Here is a 15,820-nt window from a genome sequence, read left to right on the forward strand (position 1 = left end):
ATGTCAGACTTCTTGATTTTTTATTTTTTAGAAAAAAGGAAGAGTTCAAATTGGGACCCAAAGCATCAGAAAAATTGGTCCTTCCAATGGTATAGAACGATGGATGTCTTCCTTCTATAATAGTACCAAAGCTTTTGAAAAGTGCAGACCACGGACTGATCTTGAGCCTTCGCAAGTCAAATATGGCCATCTCTCTTTCTGAGGTCTCACACCAAGCGATCAGTGATGGAGACCGAGATACTAGCATGATCTGTTTAGCAGTTTATGGAATTGCCAGCAATTATGACGCAAACAGATGTAATTAGGAAGGCTTAATCACAGTTCACTTTGAAAAGGTTTTCCCCAGATGTGTAACACCGCAAGTTATCCTTCAGCTTCTTCACTATGTCCTGACGGCTGGAACACGGACATCTGCGGTATGATTTTACTTGGGCCACGAGAAAGCCGGTCTTGGTCTGCACCAGCAGACAGGGAAGCCATAGCAATTGGCTGCAGCAAAGCGGGCGTCATCCCAGATGTGACGGTCAGATTATGACTAGCACCCTTGAGAGTAAGATCTTGGGTGGGAAGAAGGGGTTTGAGGATGCTGACCAGGCAGAAAGCAGAACCGCTTTTCGGAATAAAGTTGACTTTGTTCTTGTCGGGACAGTAAAAAGGTGGAATTTCATGTAAGGGTTTTGGCCTACAAGCAGAAGAAAAAAACAACACAGAACAGAAAGTTAGGTTTTAACCGATGGCAACAACAACCTTTTCTATTTTAAGGGTTAAACATGAAGTCCTCCAAGAATTGAGCACATTGAAAATGACATAAGCACCTACAACCACATAATGCAAGGGAGCACCAAACCTTCAACCAGTCCTTTTACACTATTACACAGTGAGTGGTTGCCATGGTGGTCCAAGATTAAGCCAAATGAAATAGGTAACCTCATTTTCTTACTGGACCAAGCTGCATCAATATTTTTATTTTACAGCATTTATAGGAGCACAGCAGCTTCACAGCCACTACCAAATATCCTTCTCTGTACACCGGAGAAGAACGCAAGAATTCAATCACAATTTCAGTGAAGTTGCTTCTAGTCAGGCTGAGTTCCATCCTCAGTAATCTGGCCAAAAGTCCTGTCTAGCCTGAAAACTCCAACACAAGCACAACATAAGATGGTCTAAGACTCGAAGATACAGTTTTACAATCTTCTGCAGCACGTCCAATAAAGCACTATACGGCTGGATCCCTAGGAGGATTTCTGCACAGAAGTGACTTCCCATCCATGGAGCATGACTTAGTCACCTCCCCCTCCCACAGAAGCCCAAAATGCTGCTCCTGGGGGACAGGGGAACCCCCAGGAACATCAGAGGAGCTGGAGGTCTACGGGACGCAGCAACTGGCACAAATCGGTCACCGCTCCTGCCCACAGAAATCCTTCACAGGATCCCAGTCATAATGTAAACAGCAGCTTGGAATTCCAGCACTGATTAATAATCTCGTTCAATGAGCTATTGTTTCACTTTCAAATATGGGGAAACTTCTTTTGTTCATACTTGTGTCAGTCACCAAGCTAGGATTTCATCCAAGTTCTCAAGCTTCCATGCCGATCACAAGGGCCACCGTCCTTGACCATTGTCATCTTATTAACTGTGACAAAATTTATTATTTATTGAGTTAGTTTTATACCCTGCCCTCGTTCCCCAGCCAAGGCCAGGCTCAGGGCGGCTCACAACCAACACTCCATACAACAAACACAATAATACACTAAAACCATTATAAAGTCACAAAAAAAATTAAAATCTGTAAGGTTCCAATCCCAAAATTAAACATGATAATATAACAGGTGGCGCTCATTTGCAGCATAAGGCAACTGCAGGGCCAGCGAATAGCCAGAGCCCACCAACATATCAGTTTGCAAGCAAACGAAACAATAAAAACTCCACTCTGAGCCTGGTTTTTAGCCAGGGAGAGAGGGATAATAAGTGGAAATAATAATAAATAAATAATAAAAATGGAGGGGAGGGTAAGGGAGGCCAGTATAGATGACAAGTGTAGCTGCCCTCAACCATAAGCCTGGTGTAATAACTCCATTTTACAGACCCTGCAGAGTTTTAATATCCCGCAGGGCCCAGGTCTCATTAGAAAGGGAGTTCCGCCAGGCTGGGGCCAAAAAAGCCCTAGCTCTGGTTAAGGACAGCCTCATGGTCTTTTAAGTTTCTAGCAAAAAAAAGCAACAGTGTTAGTTTCAGTTTTATTTCAAAGTCAGAATTGGGTATTATTCTTGAAACAGAATTCTTACTTTATTTCCAAATCAGAACTGGATACAATCCTTGTAACAGAATTCTTACTTATATCAAGGGTAACAGACAGCCTGCAGGCCAGGCCAAGCCCAGCTCACAAAGCAGGTTGCATCAACTTAAGTCACGGTTGCCAAGGAACAAATAGGAGGTCCCCAATCATGTTTGATGAAAGCTCTCCCTTTCTCCCAGAGCCTACAGAAAAGTGGTGCCATCCCCAGTCTAACACTGAGCTTTGGAGACATTCACCTGCTTCCGGAAGGATGAGGACCACCACAGTCTCCTTCCACCCTCCAGCATGGAATTGGTGAGAAGAGTATAGTGGACTTTGGGGGCACTGAACAACAGAGGAGAAACGGTCCTGTGGCTCTTTAGCCAGACAGTCATCATGCTGGGTCATATTGTAGCCCCTCCTATCAACAGTCTGCCCTGATGGAGCAGTTTAGAATTCTCCCCCTGCTTTCCATAACCATCTCTTAAAAACAGACTGCACTTGGCTTTAAATCAACGCCGAATTATAAGTTGTCAAAGCAGCAAAACTGGGTGCCCGATCGCTTATCCAAATGTCTGTTCGCACTGAGGTATTAGATCTTAGCTCTTTGAAGCGTCGAGCTACTTACAAGCTTTCCTCAAACACTTTCACCTTCTCGCAGCCCTCGGGAGGTTCACGTTTGAACATGTAGCTATTGTTGGGTTTTGGCGACGTGGCGTATTTGGGCAGCGGGGAGTTGTTTCCATTCTCTAAAGGGAGCAGAGCATCAATTAATGAACGTTCCAAAATACACAGTCAGCCACTTTCCTCGCTTCTCACATCCCTGATTACTTCACATGCAAAGCTAAAGGAAGACCTAAGAACCCTCTTATTGGAGTTCTTCAAACATCTTCACTCTATGCACGGAGACAGTCTCTTGCACCAGCATGTTAGATCTGTAAAACATCTCTAGTGTAATTGATGAGGCTCAGGAACATGCCTGCCACAAAAGAGGCCACATATCTAGAGACCACCAGGGAAGGCTGTTCTACACTTTCCCCCCTTTTCGGAGAATACTCAATCCTTTCCTCTTGTAGTTAGAATCATTTGACGAATGCACACATGCACCATAAATGCCACCCCCCAACTTAAGAAGAGCAAAATCAAGGCCACCTAAAGTTTCTTAGGGGAGGGGCTGTGGCTCAGTGGTAGAGCATCTGCTTGGCATGCAGAAGGTCCCAGGTTCAATCCCCGGCATCTCCAGTTAAAGGGATTAGGCAAGTAGATGATTTGAAAGACCCCTGCCTGAGACCCTGGAGAGCTGCTGCCAGTCTGAGCAGACAATACTGACTTTGATGGACCAAGGGTCTGGTTCAGTAGAAGGCAGCTTCATGTGTCCACTGTAACTTGTGAACAGGGCTTCTGCCACCACATTCCCCTATTTGTACGAACACAGTTTTAACTGTGTGTGTGTGTGTGTGTGTGTGTGTGTGTGTATATATATATATATAGTGTATATATTTTAGGGGAGGGGCCGTGGCTCAGTGGTAGAGCATCTGCTTGGCATGCAGAAGGTCCCAGGTTCAATCCTTGGCATCTCCAGTTAAAGGGACTAGGCGAGTAGGTGATGTGAAAGACCTCTGCCTGAGACCCTGGAGAGCCGCTGCCGGTCTGAGTAGACAATACTGACTTTGATGGACCAAGGGTCTGACTCAGCAGAAGGCAGCTTCTTGTGTTCATGTGTTCATGGACCAAGGCCTAGGCCAAAAAGGTTGTTATGGGGCAAAAAGAGAAAATGCTCTTCAAGTTGTAGCTGAAGTACAAGCAATGCTGATTCTATGACCTTACACAGATGATGAGAGGGAGGGCATCTTGGCCATCTTCTGGGCATGGAGTAGGGGTCACTGGGGGTGTGGGAGGGGAGGTAGTTGTGAATTTCCTGCATTGTGCAGAGGGTTGGGCTAGATAACCCTGGTGGTCCCTTCCAACTCTGTGATTCTGCTTTCCCAGGCAGTACCTTTATCTCTGGAATCTGCAAGCAGGTCATCGGCAGAGCACGGGCTCTCCTCGCTGCCCTCGTTGGAGATGGCCAGGAAAGAGCTGGGGGACACGGACTGGGACCGGCTGCTGTTGTTACTGCCCTTCTCCGCTCCTCCGGGAGTCTGGGTGTCGATGCTTCGAGTGCTGCTGCTGCGCTGCACCAGAGGCGGAGGAGCTCGATGCCCATCTGGAATATCCTGCGGCTGTTGGAAGGGAACACGCATTATATACTCTTTGCCGTGTAAGAGACTACTAATCTCGTCTGGTTCGGAATTACACGTTAATAGACTATTTGGGGCCTCTCCCTCAATAAAGCTCTTTAGCACAAGATTAGTTACTCTTCAGACTCCAGCAAACAACAGAGATGGGAGCCAAACTTAAGGAGATTTGGGGTCTGGGAAGGCATTCCAAGGAAGCGCAAAATATATCTACTTAAGAGGATTTTGAAAGGATGATCTTGCACAAAAAAAGCAGCTACATTGCCTGGAGTGAGGTGCCACACGATCCCTGTTGAAGTGTCTTAGCCTCTCCTTTAAAAAGTGATTCCAGCTCACATCTAGTCTTGAAAATATTTAACACACAACTAGGTGGACACTTTCGAGAATAATGCCCACTGGTCCTCCTGACTGACCAGCCAAGTCTTCCCGGCACTGTTGCGCATAAAATCCTTGTCCTTCACAATGCCATGCCAGTTTTCTAATTTGCTTGTCTGTGTCTCTTCTGTGCTCTGCAATAAGCTTGCCCAATTATTAGTTTATAAGTGTTAAATACCACACAATGGCCAAAGTGTACTCACGATTAACTGTTCCTCCTTCTCTCCCGTCTCCTTTATGATTATTTCAATCTCTTGATTAAGTCCCTCTATGCTGTTGCGGAAACGTGAGCCTGTTGACTTGGCAATTGGTATCACAGGGACTAGTACACTCTTTGGGACGGGGGCCTGAAAACCCAAACAAGGATAACCAAGATTACATCTCTCTATGAAACAGGGAAACTAGAGCATAGCTAGTTCATGTTCTATTAAGATGACCCAGTAAATCCCTGGCAATCACTTTCAAAAGTTATTTGAATACCTAATACTGAATCAGAGTCTTGGTACATCAAGGTTAATAGTGTCTACTCAAGCTGGCAGCAGCTCTCTGGGGTCACAGGGAGAGATCATAGAATCGGAAGGGACCACCAGCATCATCTAGTCCAATCCCTCCGGAGATTGCTGTTAAGTCAGTTGTGACTGGACAGCCCTTCCTGCCCCCCCGCACAATCTAGAAGTCAAGGCTCAGAGTTGCTGCAAGACTCCTACCACTCCCTAAGGACTTACCTTCTTCCTTTAATATATCCCAAATGCTGACAATGTACAAATTTTTCTCTCCAAGTGGTGCAACAAATCCAATGTGAAGCCATATTTGTTCGGGGTAACTTCGCATTTCATTTTTTTTCCTTATAAATTTTACCCCACCTCTTCCATTAAGCTGTTTGGCTCAGTTAGTTCCTCTCTGCCACACAGCCCCCTGAGATACAGCTTTCCTGACACAAAGTCAGGAAATCCCTGCCCAAGGATATGGTGATGGCTGTCAACTTGGAAGGCTTTAAGAGGGCAGTGGACATGTTCATGGAGGAGAGGGCTATGCATGGCTCTAGTTAAAATGACTACCAGTCATGATGCATACCTATTCTCTCCAGTCTCAGAGGAGCATACCTATTATATTAGGTGCTGTGGAACACAGGCAGGATAATGCTGCTGCAGCCATCTTGTTTGGGGGCTTCCTAGAGGCACCTGGTTGGCCACTGTGTGAACAGACTGCTGGACCTGATGGACCTTGGTCTGATCCAGCAGGGCTTTTCTTATGTTCTTATGTCTTACAAACTTTACGGTAAGTCGCGTGATCTCACCTGGCATTGGTTAATGGCTGCGTGATTGCCATGGAATGGAGACTGCCGCTCTTTCTCGCGGTGGTGCCTGCTGCTGTGCTTGCTCCTCTGCAGCTGCTGCCGTAGCTTGGCAATCTGACGGGACAATTAAGTGAGCATTTTAGATTCCCTGCATTTTATAGCATGGAAGTTCTCCATACCTGCCTGTCAAAATGTACATTAAGTATGCTTGCTCTACCGGAAGCTTTATTTCGGAACAGTAGCCAGCTCGCTAGAAATTCAGAGGTCTATTCTCTCTCTCCCAGAACATGCTGATGGCAAGACCATACACACATTCACACCCCACCACCCACAAACTCCTGGTGTGGAGAGAAGGCAGGCTGGTGGCAACTACAGTCCAGCTCCATCACTACTGGGGGGGAAAGCCCATGATGCCCAGCTGGGCCCAGCCATCCTGCTCTTGTTCTGGAATTCTCTCAAAGGGAGATCATTATCACACACTGTCCCCCACCCTTGAACACAGGATGGAGCAGGAGGAAGACTGGTGCTCAGACGAACATCTTCATCAGGGCTTGGAGGAGCTAGTGGAGAGATTCTCCCAGCTCAATGAGGACCCGTGACCGAGCTGAACCTGTGCTACCAGCATGCAACTTCCCACCAACCGGCAGCTATTCCACAGGGCTTCCTCTTCCCATGAGGTCAGTCCAAAGGGTAAACAAAGGTTGCCCAGTTGCCTACTCCTCACTCACATCAGGCATTCGAGTGTGCAAATATCCTAAAGTTCACTGTAAACCCAAACTGAAGAAAGCAGCTACTTTGTATACATGATGGTTCTAACAATTATAAAAACACTAAAAGGTAACAGTAAGAAGTTTTTTGGGTCCTACTTTCCCAGGACCATAAAAGTCACTTTAATGATATGCCTAGTGAACTAATTTCTCCACAACGATATCCTGTCCCCCGTTAGATCTTTCTTCTCTGTACTGCTTCCTGTCCTTAAGCTAGGCAAGCAGGTGATTTCGTTTGTTATTCTTTTGAACTGTATGTCTGTTTTCTCCTCTTATTTACAGGTAGCAAGGCAGTCGTTTCTGGGCACACAGAAACAGAATGCGCCTCTGTTGCGGCAAAGCTGAATATAAACACAATGTATTTCCCAACCTCCTTGAGTTGGTCTGTGCTGCCCCAAGATGCTGAACGCTTATGAGAGCCTTTCTTCTTTTCCAAATACTCTTCAGCCCAAGCACTCTCAGTCTACAAAAAAACAACAACATAACGGCAATTTTTAAAAGAATCATAAGCTTAACGAAATGGGGGTAAAAAAAGCAATGATTAAAATCAGAATCAGATTAACAACATTTAAAATGTCCTGATTTTTGATACTGTGTTAAAATCTAGTCACGCATTCTTAAAACCAAGTCCATGACCCTCACTACACTAAAACCTATCTTTCTAGGCATATAATGGTAGCGAATCTTTCCTACATGGAGACAAGCTAATGATAACATAGGCTTGTTTGTGTTTTACTGAATTATTTTTTCTTTCTAAATGTTTTTAATTGTTCAAATGTTTTAATATTTTTATGTGTGTCACCCTGGGGACCCTGATCAGGTGGAATAGAGGCATTAAATTCTTTTATATACATAAATTGATCACATAATATTATTTGCCTACAAATTCAGTGTTTGCAAAACAGTGAATGGCCATTTTCTTTCTACCTCATGGAGATGCCCTGGCTTCTGGAATATTCTCAGCCCTTAATCTTCAGGTAAATTCACTCACTCAGTGTTCCTGCACAAGCTTTTACTAGAGAGGAATCATTATGAATTACAAATTCTTGCCTCTAAATCCGTAACCCAAATCCAAGCAGGCTACATGATCACCTTTGGCTTGTGCTTGCGCATTACCATATAATGGATCTATTTGGTTACCAACTGGTATGTTTTAATTGCTATAACAAATTCCTAAACGTGCTTATCAGAAATTGGCATCTTTGTTTGACGCAGTAACAAAAGTCAACCTGATCTAAATCAATCCACCATGATTACAGCATGTCTCACAAAAGTAAGTTGCTAGCCAAGACAGTTGCAAATTCCTGAAATGGAACACATTATCCAAGTCCCGCCTGCATCATTTTAAACTTAATATATGTGGAACAGCACTCACAGTACCCCCAGCAATAGGTCCTCCATGCAAACAAGTTTGGTCTCATGCTTGGCCCAGTTTAAGTGGAAGGAAGATGTGCAAGCCAAGCATCCAGGATCTACTCATGGGGGCCGCATCTGAATTTAAGTGTCAGAAAGGAATACTACATTTGTGGAACTTGCAAGTGGATGCAGACAATGCGTGTGTTCTTCAATTCTGCAAATAACAAAGTGTGCAGGCACAGGTACGAACCCATCCAGATGTTGCAATGAGGTGCCAACACACGGAGCTAGTTACTGTGCTCGGAGAACCCCTTCACTCCTCCCACCTTTCCATGCACACAAATCTTCCTGGTTTGATCAAACTCCAAGGTCTTCTGACATCTGAATGTAGGCACCTCAGAAACCTGGAGGTTATTGATCCACAACCTGGGATTAAACTGAAATTAAGAATCCCAGTTTGCAAAGAGTAAACAAACTTCAACGGGCTGAGGAGCCTACATTTGGACATCACAGTAAACTGGAGGTTGATCGGATCAGGAAATTTTGCATCTAGCCTTGGTGCACAAACAGGGAGAGGAGCAAAGGCTGTTTGGTGTCTGGTTATGTACAGCACACAGGGGAAGAAACAAGCTTTTTCACCCAACAGATATATACCCCATTCCTTCCTCAAGCTTTGCCTCAAATGGGCAGTCAGCACTCGCACTAATATGGTGAAACCTATAGGCAGAAGAAGAAGAGTTGGTGCCAACTTTCTCTATAACTTAAGAATCTGTCCCGCGACAGAGCCTCAGGCTGGGGTCGCGGGCTTGGAGGGGGGCACCTGGCCCCCCTGCTTGGAGGAAGACGGCGGGCCCAGGGGCACCGGAGAGACACTCAGAGGCGCCGGGGGTAAGAGGAGTCTCGGGGGAAGCGCCACAGGCTTACCGGGTCCCTCTCCCGTCCCCTCGGGAAGGCAGCCCGACGAAGAAGCCGGCGGTACGAGACAGGCTGGGCGGGGCGAACGCAGAGGAGGCGGCGGGCGAGCCGAGGAATCGCCGGGGCGGGGTGCGCCCGAAGAACAGCTGAGAGGCGGCCGGGCCAGAGCAGGGAGAGGGCGGGGCTGGCCAGGGAACGGGGCTCCTCCCGCGGCGGGCCGAGAGAGCGCAACCTTATGGGCTCGGGGGCGGGGTTTGGCCGGGAAGCGATCCCCTAAATAGAAGGCGGGTGGAGGCCAATGAGGAAGCCGCGGCTGGGCTGAAGGTGAAGCTCAGAACGCTGGCGGACTCCAGAGGGGAAGACAGCTCAGAAACCCCAACGGAGCAATCTGAGGCCAAGGAAGCCCCTTTCCTGCGAGGGGTGACGGAAAGGAAGGCCGGGGGGGCCAAGGGGAGGAACCCCGGACCTCCCACAGAATCAAACCGGCTTACAATCACCTTCCCTTCCCCTCCCCACAACAGATGCCTTGTGAGGTAGGTGGGGCTGAGAGGGCTCTAAGAGAACTGTGACTAGCCCAAGGTCACCCAGCTGGCTTCATGTGGAGGAGTGGGAAATCAAACTCAGTTCTCCAGATTAGAGTCCACCAATCTTAACCACCACACCATGCTGGCTCACTTATGGGCCACAACAGTGAGCCTGCGTTGACTCTCAGTCCATTTATCACACACAGAATATGCAGTTTCGCTTAAAGCACCAACCAAGCTGGTGCATAAACATTCGTATGGTAATGTGCATGCATTCACTGCAGTTCAATATTAGCAATATAGTGCTATTCTTCAGTCATTCAACTCTTCTCTCCCCATTAACAGATCTGTTGTTTTTTAAAAAAAACCTCAGAAACAGCGAACATTGTAACTTGTGTTTTTAAGTTTAACTTCCTCAAAATTTGCCTTTTGGGAATCAAATGCCTGAACTGTACTAGAACGCAAGATGCCTCTGACAGTAGCAACGTCTCCCACAAAGTCTAGCTGTTAAGTCATAGAATCGTAGAGTTGGAAGGGAACACCAGGGTCATCTAGTCCAACCCCCTGCACAATGCAGGAAATTCCAAACTACCTCCCCCACACACACCATGACCCCTACGCCACGCCCAGAAGATGGCCAAGATGCCCTCCCTCTCATCATCTGCCAAAGGTTATAGAATCAGCATTGCTGACAGATGGCCATCTAGCCTCTGCTTAAAAAACCTCCAGGGAAGGGGCGCTTACCACCTAATGCCCATAATTAGCAAGTCCCTGAATGTTTAGGAACAGAACTTCCATTAGTGGTTTTCTTTGCTTGGAAATTGTTCTGCTTGCTCTTCTCTGATCTAGAAGTTAGCATCCGCACATTTCTTTGTGATGTACCTTAGTCCTGAAACCCTATCAGTAGCGGCGATAGGAATAACCTATCACTTGCAAATGGCTGGATACAGACCAGCAATTTACATAGCGTAGAAAGATGATGGAGCTAGTTGTCACAGATACCCTTTTTAGAAATCGCTCATAGCACTGAACTTCTGAACAGCGGTGTGAAAAAATTAGCGGCAGAAGGAAAGCACGCTAGCTGATCTCAACTGTTTGCTAGGGATCAGCAGGTTCCAGAGCCTAATGACACCTAGTGCAGAGTACTGGAAACTCAGATGCGGAGGTGCTTCTTCTTCAGTTGTTTATCTCATGAATGTCCCCAATGTAACCCACTTTCCCCTTGCCTGGACAGCCATCTGTCACTTCTATGTCTCACTTTCCCTACTCTTCCACAGTTAGTAACCCCCATCCCCCTAATGTGCAGGCAGAGCTTGCTAAAGCTGTGCCACAACTGCCATAGCTAGCACATATGGCCCTGGCCCTCAGTATGCAGGAGCACTTGCAGCAGCTGAGGCTACGATGCACCGCAAAGACAGAAGGAGACGAATGCTCCAACACGGTCCCTGCCCTCCCTTCCCGAAGTTGTTGTTTCAGGGCCCAGTTTTTAGGCCTGGAACAGCTCCAGCGGCAGCAGTTTGTCCATTCATCCACTAAGACAAATCCAGCAGAAACTCCCTCATCAGTCATCCTGATCCAGGAACTGCACAGTCCCAAATGCCCACGCAGCTGGCACGGAAATTACACAAATATCTACAATACAGATAGAATTTCATTTGCTGAGCCTCATTTGCTCACCACAAGAGAAGCTCACTCGTGGATTGGGAGGGGGCACACACCAGGGGACCCTTGTGGTGGCTATACTCCTTGCGTGGCTTACCTGTGTCGCCTTGTCTCTCATGCAAGGTGCCGCTTGTCCGTGATTCTCACGAGGCCATTGTCCAGCAAGGTATGGAGCAGCTAATATGTCTAGAGAAGGTGTGCGGCGAGAAACAGTGGAAGGGCTGGAGGATGGCGGCCGCGGTTTATCAACTGAAAGGAAAATGTATCTCCATGAGTGAACATAAAACTCACGTCCATGCTCAGATCTCTCATAATAAGCCCTTGTCTGGTTTTACAACATTACCTGTAAACCCTCAAGTGTCACTTTCCTCTCCTAGTATGCTAAATCAGCATTCTGTTAGAAAATCACAGACATCGCTATTCTCCAGTCACCAACTTTTTTCTCCTTCGCTTAACAGATCCAAAACTACCTTTCACCCAATCTTGGTGTTCACGGATAGAATCTGAAGGTCCAGAGGTTTTTTGATGCAGGAGACGAGTACTTAAGGAAGGTTTGACACCCATCCCAATTTTGATTTAAAGTATAAGCAGGAACACTGAATACTAAAAGATTAAATTCAACTGCAGACAGAAGTAGAGCAAGTGATGCTCTCATAACACAATTACAAAGTTATTCATGACATCTGAAAAAAATGAATGATTGCTTAGTTAACTGGAAGATCTTGCCATTTAAGGAACATAGTACTAACCACCAAAAACCAAGGATAACTACTTACACTTAAGGGTAACAACTATCAAACGCTAACATTTCGCCAGGCACAGGTTTAGATTCAAAGGTCATTCATGCATGGCTACTTGGACTGTTCCTTGGAGTTCTGAATGAGTTTTCCATCCATTAGAAATTACCTCAGTGCCAGCCCTTTCAATGTCCGAGTCTTCCCATTCCTCTGTTAACCTGACTCTTCCTTCTCCCCTGAGCTCAGCCCAGCTGAAATCTCTGTGCAGAAGGCAAAGCACTGGACACAGAAGCTGGGTTTCTCTCACAGCCAATTACAAAGCAGCGTGTAAAGAGGCAGGGATTCAACTGCTTCCTGCTTCCTCGAAGCTCTTTCTGAGCAAAAGAAAGGCTTTTTAAAACCGAGGCTTGGATTTCCCCCCCCCCTTTCAGATTGCTCTGATTTTTGTTTTTTGTTCTTAAAATGCTTTTTTATGTGGCAATTGGGTTTTGGGGGGAGGAATTTTCTTTCACAGTGAGCACTGCAAAGTAAGCCAATTACAAAGCAGCATTTAAAGGGGCGGGACTTGATTTGTGCTGGGAGAATGCTGGGGCAGAGATACCCAACTGGAAAGTGTGGGTCCAGCGAGCAACGAACTTCAGGCAAAATTCCCATGCATATATGACCAAAGGTGCCTATGTGAACCTGGGAAGTATGCTTGCTTGCGGAAGGCAGGGTGTATAATATTTTAAGATGTGTCATTGCTCAGCAGGAAGGAAGACTGGGTAATCTGCAACACAGTTTAAATGACATCAGCTGTTCTATGGGTGAGAAAGATTACATTAACTAGACTTCAACTGTTGAACTGGGCAGGGGGGGGGAATGGAAGCCAGTTCAGTAAGCGCAACCAGCTGCAGACAGACAAAAAGCAGGCTATTATGCACAGAAGAGAGCCAGTGGGGTGCAGTGGTTAAGAGCGGAGGATTGAAGCGGTGGAGTCTGATCTGAACCGGGTTTGTTTCCCCACTCCTCCACATGAAGCCAGCTGGGTGACCTTGGGCCAGTCACGCTCACTCCGCCTCACCTACCTCACAGGGTGTCTGTTGTGGGGAGGGGAAGGGAAGGTGATTGTAAGCCGGTTTGATTCTGCCTTAAGTGGTAGAGGAAGTCGGCATATAAAAACCAACTCTTCTTCTTCTAATATCTATGAATACCAGCCCAATGTCATTATGGAAACTATGTACCTCCTTTACTTTTGGAAGAGTCCAGGAACTTAGATATACCTGAGATTGTTTGAATGTTCCTATTCTTAAAGAAGAGAAACTGATCTGTATTTTGTTTAAAATCTCTTCCCTGAAAGCCCCCACAGCTTCTCCCCTTCTTGTCTCCACCTGTCCTTCCCACCCTCCAGACAACCTACCTTTATCTGCCCCCCATCTTCAGCTTTCCCTCCTCCTGGCAGCCTCTCACCAGGAAAACTCTCTTCACATGGTGTGGTGCCAACCTCCAGGCCAGGCCCAACTAAACAACGGGGAACCATCAACAACTTGTGTGTGGGGAGGGACCTCATTTCCCTGTATCCCCTTTGCTACACGGTTTCTTCTTTCCCTCCTCCTGGCAACCCTCAAATCCTTAGCTTTTTCTTATTTCTCTCCTTCCCACCCACCAAACCTGTTTTTTTACCTGCCCCCAATTTTCAGCTACATGTATTATTTACTGCATTTATACCCCATCTTTCTCTGCAAAGGGAACCCAAATCAGCTTACATGATTTTAGATGAAGAGGACCATTTAGTGGCATACCACCATTTTAATGATTGTATCAAGTAATTACTATGCACTTTTGTTTAAAGGATGTATCTTCCTTGTATTGAGAAAATACCCAGTGCGTAAATGGAAAACTTGATTTAAACCAGTTTTTAAACTGCATATGGTTTTTAACAAAATGAGATCAGAAATTTTAAATAACTATGCTAAGTTTCCTTGATTTAAAGTCAACTCTACCTGCTAGCTCATGCAGCATCCTTAGCTCACAGGCCCACGGAATAATCAATTAAAATCACACTAGTTAATTTATGTTAACTACTTAAAGACTCAAACTGTTCATAATGTATTTGTTTACTCCCTACCTTCAACAAATTTCTTTTAAGAGCATTCTAGATAACCCAAATGCAGATGGGATCAGCTGCCTGATAAAGTGATAAGTATAATGGTATCAACATCAAAACGACCCTTCCTCAACAGAAAAACGTCAGCTTGCCATAAAAAAAATACCCCCAGGACCACACACAATAAACCCAGGGAGCTCATTCAGGCAGAGGTAGCAAGTCCTGCCTTTTCTTGCCATCCAACTGCCAATGTACATTGGGGCTACCATTCTTTCTCACACACAAAAGATTAAGGACACAGAATTCAGCACCCAACTCTTTAGGCTGTCGTCAAAGTGACCATGTTCCATTATTATATCAGACAGAGATTTCGCTGCTTATATGCCATCCACAAAGTTTACTGTACGCATATGTAAGATCAGTCATATGTGATGGGCAAACAGAATTTATTGGACTGATGCCAAGACTCACGCAAACAGTTCACTGTACAAGTACTGTGAATAACCCTTACCCCCTCTTTTAACTCTATGACTATTTTCAGACAATAATGTAGAATCCAAACAGGCACTCTCTTATTTAGCTGCCCATGCTGCTTCAGAATAGTTTGTAAAAAATACCATATGTGCCCTCAACGGACTGTGTGGTCTTTTCATTGTTTTTCTGGTCTCGTGTTTGCTACGTTCCCTCTCCACCACCACCACCACTGTTCAGCTGCTAGCTTCACATGATGTGACCTACATAACAAGAGACGCACTGGCTTCAAGATAGCAGTTACAACAGCTGGGCTTCTGAACAATAGAGCTATTTCAGCAGGGCCTTAATTTTATTAGACTTAATTACACTAAAGCCAATGGTCGCAATACCATTCGGTTTTCCTGTACAATTTCAGGCTACTACAGAAAACAAATACTTATTTTAATATACACAAGTGCCGGGATACAGCATTAAGGGAACACTTTCATTCCTCTTATAACGTATACACACACATTGGGTGTTAATGAAGAAACCAGTTCTATAGATCAGAGTTGGGGTGCCTAATATTTTTTTTTAATGGTTATTTTTTTTGCAGTTGGGTCCATCTTCTCAAAGTAAAACCGTATGCACAAAGATACGCACATAGAGTTTTATTCAGCTTTTAAAAATTACACATTGGTATCAAATTGTCTTCTTTTCCCCTGTCCTAAGACATTATATGTAAATGCGATTTGAAAACATGATAAAATCAATCTGAGGTGACCAATGTAGGTACTCTATAGAAACAGTAAATATAGAATGCAGAATGGATGTGTTAGTTTTTTTAATGTATATACATGCAACCAAGAAAGTTAGAGCAGGAAAAATACAGTTAAATGTCAGCTTGGCATTCACTTTCTGTGGAAGGTAAGTATTGGGCCCAAATAACAGGAAATGTTTTAAAGAAGTTGCTTGGCTTTACAGCTACAAATTACTGCCATTTGTAATAACCAATACCTGAACACAGGAAGTTACTTTATACCAAGCCAAGCCTATTACCGGTATATTAGGTGCTGTGGAACATAGGCAGGATGGTGCTGCTGCAGCCATCTTGTTTGGGGGCTTCCTAGAGGCAC

The 15,820-nt window shown here is 45.4% G+C and overlaps 1 protein-coding gene across 1 annotated transcript in view; it reads right to left on the minus strand.

The window, feature by feature from the left end:
* Positions 1-356: 356 nt before the first annotated feature.
* Positions 357-15,820, minus strand: part of FAM117B (family with sequence similarity 117 member B) — a 28,217-nt gene continuing 12,753 nt past the window's right edge. Inside the window, exons 2-8 of the mRNA XM_056861463.1 lie at positions 11,506-11,657; positions 7,322-7,414; positions 6,185-6,298; positions 5,091-5,234; positions 4,272-4,497; positions 2,904-3,024; positions 357-682 (exon numbers count right to left, since the gene is read on the minus strand). Of these exons, the coding sequence (XP_056717441.1) occupies positions 364-682; positions 2,904-3,024; positions 4,272-4,497; positions 5,091-5,234; positions 6,185-6,298; positions 7,322-7,414; positions 11,506-11,657 (1,169 nt within the window). The 3' untranslated portion in view covers positions 357-363. The remainder of the gene's footprint in view (positions 683-2,903; positions 3,025-4,271; positions 4,498-5,090; positions 5,235-6,184; positions 6,299-7,321; positions 7,415-11,505; positions 11,658-15,820) is intronic.

This window comes from Euleptes europaea, chromosome 15 (genome assembly GCF_029931775.1).
Source record: "Euleptes europaea isolate rEulEur1 chromosome 15, rEulEur1.hap1, whole genome shotgun sequence".
NCBI lineage: Eukaryota > Metazoa > Chordata > Lepidosauria > Squamata > Sphaerodactylidae > Euleptes > Euleptes europaea.